Source organism: Orycteropus afer, unplaced genomic scaffold (genome assembly GCF_000298275.1).
Source record: "Orycteropus afer afer isolate SDZICR_OR568_19922 unplaced genomic scaffold, OryAfe1.0 scaffold00193, whole genome shotgun sequence".
Taxonomy (NCBI): Eukaryota; Metazoa; Chordata; class Mammalia; order Tubulidentata; family Orycteropodidae; genus Orycteropus; species Orycteropus afer.
In genome coordinates this window covers 2,046,203-2,058,951 of record NW_006921780.1, presented here as the reverse complement: position 1 = coordinate 2,058,951, position 12,749 = coordinate 2,046,203, and the positions used below count along the sequence as shown (strand labels likewise).

General features: G+C 37.2%; 1 protein-coding gene across 1 annotated transcript; it reads left to right on the top strand.

Moving 5' to 3' along the window:
* The first annotated feature begins 10,967 nt into the window (after positions 1–10,967).
* LOC103202829 (olfactory receptor 10K1) lies at positions 10,968–11,904 on the top strand. Its single transcript, XM_007947769.1, is given in 2 exon segments — positions 10,968–11,347; positions 11,349–11,904. Coding segments are annotated over 2 exon segments (936 nt in total).
* Positions 11,905–12,749: the final 845 nt, after the last annotated feature.

Genomic DNA, 12,749 nt, shown 5'->3' with positions numbered 1-12,749 from the left:
AGTTCTTTTAGGTACAGTGACTCTGTCTATTCCTTTCATTTTCTTTTGGTGCTTCCTGCATCATTCAATATTTTCCCACAGAATCCTTCAGTACTGCGACTCAATGCTTGATTTTTTTTCCTCACTTCTTTCAGCTTGAGAAATGCTGAGTATTTTCTTCCATTTTGGTTTTCCAACTCTAGACCTTTGCACATTTCATTATAATAATGTGCTTTGTCTTCTTGAGCTGCTCTTGGAAATCTTCTGTTCAGCTCTTTTGTCTTACTATTTCTTCCATTTGCTTTAGCTACTCTTTCTGCTCAAGAGCAAGTTTCAGAGTGTCCTCTGGCATCCATTTTGGTCTTTTTTTCCTCCCTTTCCTGTCTTTATAATGACTTTCAGATTTCTTCAAGTATGATGTCCTTGATGTCATCCCACAATTCCTCTATTCTTTCTTCAGTCATTGGAGTTCAATGCTTGAAATCTATTCTGCAGATAGTCTCTAAATTCAGGTGGGATATAATCGAGATCATATTTTGGCTCTTGTGGACTTATTTTAATTTCCTTCAACTTCAACTTGAACTTGCATATGAGCGATTTGGCAGTCTGTTCAACAGTCAGTTCCTAGCTTTGTTTTGGCTGAAGATATTGAGCTTCTTCATTGCCTCATTCCACAGATGTTGTCAATTTAATTACTATCTATTTTTCTGGCAAGGTCCACATGTATAGCTGCCGTTTATGTTGTTGGAAAAAGATATTTGCAATGAAGAAGTCCTTTGTCTTGCAAAATTCTGACATGAAATCTCTAGTGTCATTTCAATTACCAAGGCCATGTTTTCCAACTACTGATGATTCTTCTTTGTTTCAAAATTTTGCATTCTAGTCATCAGTAATCATTGATATGTCTTGATTGCATATTTGGTCAATTTCAGACTGCAGAAGTTGGTAAAATCTTCTTTTTTTTTTTTTTCCATCTTTTGCTTTACTAGTTGGTTTGTAAATTTGAATAATGGTAGTGTTAACAGGTCTTCATTGTAGCCATATGGTTATTTTCTTATCATCAACAACATTGCCTTTCAGAATAGACCTTGAAACATCTTTTTGACAATGAGTGTGATGACATTCCTCTTTAATTTGTCATTTCTGGCATAGCAGACCATGTGTTGTTTGATTCAAAATGTCCAAAACCAGTCCATTTCAGCTCACTAATGCCAAGAGATCAGTCTTCATGTGTTCCATTTCATTGTTGACAACTTTCAGTTTTCCTAGAGTCGTACTTTGTGCATTCTGCATTTCAATTATTAATGGATATTTGCAGCAGGTCCTTAACATTTTGAGTTATGCCTCATCAGCAAATGGTTGTTCCAAAAGCTTTACACCACTTACGTCATTAAAGTCGACTCTGTTTTGTGGAAGCAACTTTTCCCCAGTCGAATTTTGAGTACCTTCCAAACTGAGGGGTTCATCTTCTGGTACTATATCAGACAATATTTCATGGTTATTAATAAAGTTTTCTGGTAATATATCACACAAGGTTTCCCTGCTATTCATAAAGTTTTCACTGGCCAGTTTTTTCAGAAGTTGATTACCCCATCTTTCTTTCCAGTCTATCTTAGTCTGGAAGCTCCACTGAAAACTACCCACCCCAGGTGACCTTACAGGTATTTGAAATACCAGTGGCATAGCCTCCAGCCTCATAGCAGTATATAAGTCACCACACTATGACAAATGACAAACAAATGGTGGAATATGAAACTAAGTATCAACAAATTAAGCAAGCACAGTTTAGCCTTTTGGATATTCAGCATTCATACACATTCTATTCCTGTTTAACTTTTCAAACAGCAGTAATTAATATGATGTAAATATGCTTCCCACAAAGAGGTGTGCCCATTCATCTAAAAAAAATGGAGACACAGCATTCTGTAAGTTAATATGTACTTGGTATCCTTTTGTTTAAAGATTGTATCATAAGGTTTAGCACCAACAACATACCTTATATATAATAGTATGGTAAGGAATGGAGAAAATGATTAACATACACAATGAAGCAAAAAAAAGAAATTATGCATACATAATGAAGCAAAAAAAAGAAAGAAAAGAAACTTACCACAGTTACCAAAATTCTCAATTCTGTAACTAACAACAAGATGGTCATTGGTATTTATGACTTTTTTGCAGTCATCGATACAATAGTCCTTTGAACTCAGCTATCACCTCAATATTTTTGAAAGGTCTGAAGCATTAGTGATTTGGTCTAAATTGCATTGCTTTAGTCTTTATCTTAGTTCTCTAGTGCTGCTATAACAGAAATACCACAAGTGGATGGCTTTTACAAGCAAATTGATTCTCTCATAGTCTAGAAGGCTAGAAGTCCAAATTCAGGGTGCTACCTCTCAGGGAAGGATTTATTTCTGTATTAGCTCACAGTTTAGTGGGAAAGTCCTTGTCTCATTTCAGCATCTGTGGGCCCAATGTTCCTGGAGATCTCCATTTGTTTTGCAACAATCTTCTTCAGGACCTAGGAGGTTCTCAGAGCAGGAACCCTGTGTCCAAAGGACACAATCTACTTCCAGCTTTTCTTTCTTAGTGGCACTAGGTCCTTTTCTCTCTGCTTGCTTCTCTCTCTTTTTATCTCCTGTAAGATAAAAAGTGATGCAGGCCACACTCCAGAGATCAAGGCTGTGATTAAGGATGTTACATTCCACTTTAATCCCTGTGATAGTTGGAGCTGTGTGTCAACTTGGCTGGACCCCAGTTCTGTGTGGTTGTTCCCATGATGGGATCGGATGACTGTGGTCTGAGTGGCCAATCTGCCAAGGGGAGTTTCCCTAGGGGTGTGGCCTGCTTCCAGGATATCCAGGGACATCCTGGGAAAAGAGACATTCTTCTGTGGATCAGGACTCTGGTGTGATGCCTACAACCTTCCATGAGTGAGCAGCCCACTGCTTGGCCTGGAGATCTTGGATTCATCTTTTGTTGGAGTCAACAGCCAGTGTACTGCCTGCCAGCCTTGAGTTTCTCAGCCCCCTGTGGTTGCAGAAGCTACGGCTGCCTCCAGCCTGATGTTTCCTCCAGGGACTTTGAACTCACCGGCTTCTATACATTTGTGAGCCATCCATTTTTCCTAAGATAAGTTTCTCTCTCTCTCTCTCTAAATATATATATATATATATATATATATATATATATATATATATATACATACACACACACACACACACAAGCTTTGCTGGTTTTTATTTCTCTAGAGAACCCAGTCTAACATAATCACCTTACCACTGATTGGCTGATCACATCAATCACATCATGGAGGATGATTGTATCATTGTATAACTGTCAAATTACTTCATTAAGTAACTGCTAAACCACTGAGGATCATGGCCCAGACAAGTTAACACATAATTTGGGTGCTCACAATTCAATCTATAACAGTTTTCTATTAAATGTTACCTTTGTTTATGAAGTAATGGAGGATGTCCTAGAGAATCTTCTGGATTTAAGATACGCTACACCTTACCCTAGCAATATAGCAGCAACACTGCTGTCCTTAAAATAATGGATTAGTCACTTATTATAACAAGTCTTTCTTCTGTCTATTAAACTAGTTGCCATCAAATTATTTCCAATTCCTGGTGACTTCATTGGTGTCAGGGTAGAACTGTGTTCCACTGGGCTTTCAGTGGATGATTCTTCAGAAGTAGATATCTAGGCCTTTCTTCTGAGTGTCTCTGGGTGGACCCAATCTTCAAACTGTATTACTATTTGTACCACCCAGAGACTCCTTTCTTTCTATTATTGGTATAGTAGCACAAAGTAGACTAAAGTGGGCAAGATTCAGTATCAATTTCCAGACTGTAACCATTTTTGTATTTACTGGTGGAAGTAGCATTCTTTTAGGAAATAAAACCTCTAAATCACAAGGCCCAAACTAATGTGAGTGAGTCATTAGGGGTAATAATGAAAAGGAAACAGTTCCATTTCTTCTCAGATTGATTCTGACTCATATATTCTTGTTTTTGGTGAATGGGCCCAATATATTGGTTACTACATCAAGAGATGCATGGGACTTCATAATGTGTTGCCACATAAGATGTACCATAGCTGAACTTTTAATAAGCCATTTCATTGTTCTACAATGCCACATCCTTCTGAGTGATAGAATACATATAGGGATCTGGGTTTCTCAGAATTATTTACTGAACAATCATGATTTCTTCTCTGGTTTGTGAGGATACTTCTATTAGAGACCAAGTTCCTAAACATGAATAGATCAACTTGTGTGTCTTTTCTTCTGTTCATTATGTTGTTGCTAGTTGCCAACGAGTCAGCTATAATTCATGATGACTTCACTTATAACACAATGAAGCATTGCCTTATCCTGTTTTAGCTTCACTATTGTTGGTAATTTTGAGTCCATTGCTCTGTTATTTTTGTCAGTCTATCTCACTGAGAATTTTCCTCACTTCTGTTGAATCTCAACTTCATGAAACATGATGTCCTTATCCAGCACTCAGTGTCTCCTGATGATGTGCCCAAAGTGAGTTGAAATTTTGGATAGTATTTTGTAACCCATAGGCTAATTTTCAGGCATAGATCACCTGGCTATTCTTCCCAGTCTCTCTTCATCTGGAAGCTCTAGCCAAACAATTCCACCATGGGTGACTCATTTGGAATTCGAAAGGTTGGTGACATAGCTTCCAGCATCATAGCAACACATGTTGTTGTTGTTATGTGTCGTCGAGTCTACCCGACTCATAGTGAGCCCTCCTTGGGTTTCTGAGGCAGTATAACTACAGAACTAGATTGCCCCATCTTCCTTCCGAGGAGTGGCTGATGGGTGTGAATCGCCAGCCTTCTGGTTAGCAGTCAAGTGCCTTAGGCACTACGCTACCAGAGCTCCTTATAACAACACATAGGTCACCAGAAAATGACAGATTGACAGGTGAGTGGTAGTATCAATTATACTATTTATCTTTTCCTACATCATTCGCATACTCCTTTTTTATTACTGAGGCATTTTATTGCTGAGAAGAGTCTCTATATTAGTTATTCTTTTTTAAAAATTCTTCCTTGTAAATTTTAGAAATGCATTTATGGGGTTGCCTTCACAAGTCATGTGAATTGGAACTACATTAGAATTTGAATTATATTGATTTTATGAATAAGCTTGGATGAAATAGAACTTTATACTATTTAGTCATTCTAATAAAAAAACATTCATAAGATAACCAGCAATTTATTGACAGAAAAACCAAACCAAACCCACTGCAGTTGAGTCGATTCTGACTCATAGTGACCGTATAGGACAGAGTAGAACTGCCCCATAGGTTTTCCAAGGTTGTGAATCTTTACAGAAGCAGAATGCCACATCTTTCTCCTGTGGAGTAGCTGGTGGGTTTGAACTCTGGGCCTTTCAATTAGCAACTGAGTACTTTAACCATTGCACCATCAAGTCTCTTGCATTTAATGATAGAGCATGTCTAGATTTGAGATTCTTTTTAAAAATTTAGGTTCTTGCAGAATATCCCAGTCCTTTTGGATTACAGTTTTTAGGGGTGGGGGCCTGGGAATAGGAATTTGTAACTAAGCCCTCTATTGATTCTTTCAAACACTAAAGTTGAGAATCACTTGACAGTTGTATCAGTCTCCTGACTCGAAATGCAATGAAAAATTCCCACCTGGTCTGCTTCATTACAATCTTAATTGCGGTGGGTTCTACATCATAATCCAATTAGTAAGAAAGATGGACTCAACTTCCACTTCAGATTTAGAGTAATTATACTTATGGTTCCTATTCCCCAGGTTCATCAACTAAGGCCGCCATTGAGAAACTGGTAACATTGCTTTTTCACAATAAAGTTAGTTGCTAATTAATCCCAAGGCAATGCTCCAGGGCAGTAGCTCTAGCCTCAGGAGCCCAATGATCACAGTACAGGTTTATGATAACTACATCCCAGGCTGGTCACAAGAATATTTTAAGATAGTAATTTAGCCTTAAATAGCTGATTCTGGAGATAAAGGAGGATATTCTAGTTGATCCAGATGAAAGCTTTCTCTTAAGGCAAATTTCCTCTCTTCTGCTGTTATTTTCTCAGGCTCTGATATGTGGTTTAGAATCTATTTGTCAAGGAATCCCACAAATCCATTAGCTGCCAGTCTCTGAATTGGAGGAGAACTATATAGGTACTGAGGAGCAAGGACATTGATCTAGTCTGGGGTTGTGTGGAGTCTGGACTTTATGTGATGTGTAGTACATGAGAACATTTCCTCTTCATCTTCATGGAGATTGGTGATGGTAGCTCAGGTAAGTGACAGCAATAAGGAGAAAAATCAGGAGCTACTTTTAATCTAAGTATCAAGAGTAATTAGGAGTTCCATGGTAGTGCAAATGGCTAACACATTCAGCTGCTAACCAAAAGATTAGAGATTTGAGTCCACTCAAAGTTGCTTTGGAAGAAAGATCTGGAGATCTGGTTTAGAAAAATCAGCATTAAAAACCCTATGGAACACTGTTCTATTCTGACAAACATGAGGTTACCATCGACAGCAGCTGGTGGTTAAGAGTGATTGGTTACTATCCATAGTTCTATTAATTTTTCTTAATGATCAAACTGAGCCATTCTTGCCCTCAATATGATTTTTTCTTTCTTCTTCTTATTATTTAAATTGACTGACATATGGCTTAAATTAAACATATAAAATTTCAATTTCTCTCTCTGTATGCATGCTGTTGTATGTTTTCAGCTATAACATAATTCTGATAATTAAATTCTAGTATAATAAAGCAATTTGAGGAAATTAGGATCTTCAAATGTACCTAAGAAGATTAAAAGTCCACGTTTTTATTTTCTGAGACCGTCTACATAATTTTTCTCCATTAATTGATTAATGATTTCCCTAAAATAAATATTTGAATGCCTCAAAACTTTCACATATAAGAATTCCTTGAATTGTCCCTTTTTTGAAGAACTCAGGCCCCAAAATGTTATTGCATAAAGTCCCAATGGAACATCTCAGGGGTTAGAAAAATATGACACGTAAGTGTTTTCTCCAAAGATCACAACTTGAATCCCATCCATACATTCTAGAATATCAAAATAAGGAGGATTTTGAGGATCATCAAAGTAGAGAATCTTGGACTCTCTGAATTGGAAGAGCTTTTAGGGGTCATAATATTCAACTGCTCCTTTACATCAAAACTTCTGATTGTTCACACAATCAAGAAGCCTCTGCTTTAGTACCTTCTGTGTATCTTAATAGGCACTGTACCCCCTTCAATTTTAAAATATGGAAATAATATCCAAGTTAACCACCTCTCCAAAAGGCACACAAAGCGAGACATAAAATGTAAGTCTCCTTACTCCCAAGGGTGGGATCATTCTCCTTCATTTTATAGCCTATGGTTATTGAGTAGAAGATAATTTTGTTTGTTTGTTTGTTTGACTTTGTTTTTCTATTCTATATCTTCTCATTATACTGGTGATAGCATACTCTGGTGGTTTCTGGTTTCTTTCTGAGCAGCTAAACTAAGATTCTCAGATGAACTCAGATGAAGTTCTCAGATAAACTAAGGAGCTTTGATCTCCATACATCATGAGAAGAGCAGATATATCAACCACATAATTCATCGAGGCCACGGGGTTATATTGAAAGAAAATCCACTTAGCTGATATCATCCATCCTCTGGGTCTGAGTAACAATATAAACTTAACTTTGTTGTGGTTGTAATTGGGTTGATTCAGGCAATGCTTCAGAATCAGAGAATACAAAGTTTTATGATCTATTCAATATGCCATATTCAGTGGAGTTAAAGCATAGAGAGGGTTAGAGATGGACCAGTTAAAAGGAGATCTGGATGAAAATCTTTGGGTTTTCAGATAAAAGTCTTGGGAAAAGTGATGAGACAACAAAGAGAAACAATGGCCATAAATTTAGATTTCCCCCAGTGTCTTGAAATAGAAATTCTTCCAGTGATAAGGAGATAATAAGTATGGAAACTTTCATATTAACTCTACAAGACATATAGTAAATGTATAACTAATTTATAATAAATAAGGATATACATGATCTATGTTTCTCTTACATTCAGTAGTAATCTCTTTATGTAGCCTGGGTGGTGCAAGTATTTTGCAAATGGGTGCTAACCAAACAGTTGGCAGTTGAAACTCAACCCAGAGCTCCACATCCCGTAAAGATTACAGCCAAGAAAATCCTATGGAGCATTTCTACTCTGTAACACACAGGGCCCCCATGAGTTGGGAGCTGACTTGAAGAGATTACACCAGTAATCTCTTTATAATTACAGAGTGAAACAAAACTATTACTTATATGAAATAATTTTAAAACACAGTGTGAGAATATAAGTAACAGCTTTAATAAAATAAATTATACCCATTATATTCAGAATCAGTTTGTAATGAGTAAGAAAGAGCAAATATTATTCTCTCTAAATTTTAAGAACAGAAACAATATTAGAAACATTCAATGAATTAATTTAAGATCTAAAAAAAGGAAAGGTTACTACCAGCAAGAGAATTGCAAAAACCAAAATTCCTGATATATGATGACAATGTTTCTGCAATACAAAATGATGTAAAGTCCTAAGAGTATATAAATGAAGGCTGCATATACTCAATTCACACTAAATGATTTTGTATCCAGATAATACTTTCTTTAGTTATTAGGTTGCACAGTTCAAAAATGAACCCATGAAAAAATTATCTCACCTTACACCTAAAAATTGAAGACTTTTATCAATATCTGCAGTCTGAAATTGACCAAACATGAAATCAAGATGTATTGATAATTAGTGGTGACTGGTTACAATTAGCTTAATATAATTTTCCACCCCTTGATTTTTAATTTATTTTCTTCTTTGAGTCTAAGCAGGGTCTCTTGTAGGCAGCATATCGATGAGTCTTCTTTTCTTATCCAATCTGCCACTCTTTTTCTCGACTGGTGCATTTAGTCCATTCACATTGAGTATAATTATTCAAAGTTATTATTGCTGTCATTCTATTGTGTTTTTTACTGTGTTGTTGGTGATTTCTTTGTTCCAAATATTTTTCTGTGCTGAGTTCATTTGTTATCAAGTGTTTTTTCTCTTTTCTTTATATTGTTGATTTTGTGCTTACCAAACCTTTGTAAATTTCTTCTTTCTTAATTTGGTTAGAAGGATTGTTAATTTTCTTTGTGGTTACCTTGAAGTAAATTCTTATCTCCCCTAAATTTGGAACAATGTGTCCTAAAAAGACATTGTCCTGTCTTCCTCTCCATTTGGAAGTTTTGTAATTAAAACTTTTCTTCCCTTTATTTGCTTTGCTCCTAGTGTCGAATGTAGATTGACTCCTTTATTTCCCTAAGAACATTTCTTGTGAGCTTATTCTGAGAATCTTTTTCTGGTTTGGTTTCTAGGTGGTGATGTCAAGTATCCTGATTTTAATTTGTTGTTCTTCTTTGTAGGTTTTCTATCGGAAGGACTCCCTTTAGCATTTCTTGTGGAGTTGGTCTGTTTTCACAAATTCCCTTAATTTATGTTTGTCTGGGAATGTTTTGATTTCACCTTCATATTTGAGGGACAATTTGGCTGTATGCATAATACTTGGTTGACAATTCTTTTCCTTCAAGATTTTGTATATGCCATCCCATTGCCTTCTTGCCTGCATGGTTTCTGCTGCGAAATCAGACCTTAGTCTTATTGGTTGCCCATTGTACATAACATTTCATTTTTCTTGAGCTGCTCTCAAAATTCTTTGTCTTTGGTTTTGGACGGTTTTGTTATGATATGTCTCAGTGACTTTTTCTTGGGATCTGTCCTGTATAGGGTCTGTTGAACTCCTTGGATGGACATCTTTTCTTCTTTCATGATATGGGGGAAATTTTCTTAGCAAGTTTTAACAATTTTCTCAGGGTTTTTTTTTTTTTTTTTTTTCCCTCCTCTTGTTCTGGACGTCCAAATAGGCCTATGTCGTTTCTTTTCATGTCATCCATATAAGTCTCAGGATTTCTTAATTTCTCTTAAATCTTTGTTTTAATTTTTCCTCAAATGGACTGGCATCAAGGGATTTGTTTCTGTTCTCTCTCATCTCTGTGACAAGTTCTGAGCCATTTTTGAGAAACTCTTATTTCTCTGACTTTCTCTGAGGCAACTCAGAATGGGAAAAGTGAAGTGTGTTGCAAAAATGCCACAAAATAAATGAGTGTCTTCCTACCACTCTGATAATTATTCTCTCCCTGAAAAGAGGAGTTCCTTTAACTTAATATTCTCTTCTGTTGTACTGTTGACTCACTGCTTTTGTTTGTGGAACTTCCACTAATTTTCCTAACTGGTCTCTTGCTGTCAGTCTGTCAAAATACAATTAAAGATTTATTATTATTATCATTACTATTGTTTTAGGTTCTTAAATAGGATTACTGAAAGGAATAACTGAGACAGGTTATAAACTTATAAGTATTATAAGCTTAACACATATATTAGCATATAATAAATCATCAGCAAACACTAGCCTTCTCACAACTTTCCTTACAGATCATCTAATTCTTCCTCTCCCTTCTCATTTTATGGTTGGATAAATTGAGTTTCAAATATTTATTCTGAACACAATTGATTATTTTATTTCACTTTACAATCAGGTACATATATGTGAATTTAAGCACATTTTTCACTCTCTGAGGGCTATTTCCAATAAGCTATGAATAATAGACAAGTGAAGCTATTACTGATTGTTGAATTCTGGGATGGAAAGATAATATATTCTCAGACTTAAAGAAAGCCTCCTGATTGGCTGTCAGTTATTCTATTGTATAATTAACACTTATTCTTCTTTTAGCAGACATTTTTGACAGGAAATGAAGGAGTTCCACCCAACACCTGAAAATGCCTGCTTCCTGAAGAGTTTGTGCTGATTTACCCATACCTTTCCACTTTTCACCATGGATCCTGACTCTAGATCTGTCCCTGACTCTCCTCTATAGCAGCACTGTCCATGGAGTGGGTCAATGAGACAGTGGTAGGAGAATTCGTCTTCCTGGGCTTCTCATCTCTGGCCGGGCTGCAGCGGCTGCTCTTTGTCATTTTCTTGCTCCTGTACCTCTTCACCTTGGGCACCAATGCTATCATCATTTCCACCATTGTGCTAGACAGGGCCCTTCACACTCCCATGTACTTCTTCCTTGCTGTCCTCTCCTGCTCTGAGACCTGCTACACATTTGTCATCGTACCCAAGATGCTGGTGGACCTGCTGGCACAGAAGAAGACCATCTCCTTCCTGGGCTGTGCCATTCAGATGTGTACTTTCCTTTTCCTTGGCTGCTCTCACTCCTTCCTGTTGGCAGCCATGGGTTATGATCGCTATGTGGCTATCTGTACTGCGCTATACAATGCTCATGGGACGTGGGGTATGTGTGGGGCTAGTGGCTGCTGCCTGTGCCTGTGGCTTCACTGTTGCCTTGGTCACCACCTGCCTGGTATTTCACTTGCCCTTCCACTCCTCCAACCAACTCCATCACTTTTTCTGTGACATATCTCCTGTCCTTAAGCTGGCATCTCATCACTCCCGCCTGAGTCAGATGGTCATATTCATGCTTGGTGTGTTTGTCCTGGTTATTCCACTGCTACTTATCCTGGTCTCCTACATCCGCATCATCTCTGCCATTCTAAAAATCCAATCTTCTGGTGGAAGACACAAGGCTTTCTCTACCTGTGCCTCACATCTCATTGTGGTAACGGTTCACTATGGTTGTGCCTCTTTCATCTACTTAAGGCCCAAGTCCAATTACTCTTCAAGCCAAGACACTCTGATATCTGTTTCTTATACCATCCTCACTCCATTGTTCAATCCTATGATTTACAGTCTAAGAAATAAGGAGTTCAAATCAGCCCTTCAACGAACAATGGTCCAGACTTCATTTACTGTTAATTAAAGAGCCAATTTTAACTATTCAGCTAATTGTGTGCATATTGCCTGCCAAGAAAATGTGTGCTTTCAGGTATTTTCTCATTTAAGTGTCCAACAGCACTGTAACACAAGGACATTTTACATCTAAAGGCAATAAGGCTCAGACAAGTTAAGACATTATGACTTTGTACTATCAGTTTTACTGCCTCTAACATGGCTCTGCCAATGTGAGTAGCAACTACTCATTTCCAGAACACAATTCATTCCATATCACTACTCTAAATATTCAAAAAAAAAAAATTCACTGTCATAGAGTCGGATCCAACTCATAGTGACCCATTCTTGGGTTTCCGAGGTGGTATCACTATGGAAGTAGATCACCCTATCATCCTTCCTAGTAGTGGCTGGTGGGTTTGAACTGCCAGCCTTCTGGTTAGCAGTCAAATGCTTCAGACTACACTACCAGAGTTCTTCTAAATGTTAGTCATTCAAAAACTAATATGTCAACTGATGAGAGCAAGGATATATCCAACCTGGCTACTTCCAAAGTAAGAGAAGCAAAAAAATTATATATCTCTACTTTTTCTTATTCTCAGTTCTCTTTATTGCAGTGCCTAAGGCATTTGACTGCTAATCAGAAGGTTAGTGGTTCAAAGTCATCAGCAGCCACTCTGTAGAAGGAAGATGGGGCAATCTACTCCCCTAAGATTTATCACCTTGTAAACCAAATGGGGTTCACTATGAATTGGAATCAACTAGATGGCAGTGAGTTTGGTTTTGGTTTTATCTTGAAGATAAAACAGTTGACCTTGGCCCCAACCATTCTGTGGCAAAACTTGGTGTCCAGGTTTGAGTCCTTGATTTACCTCC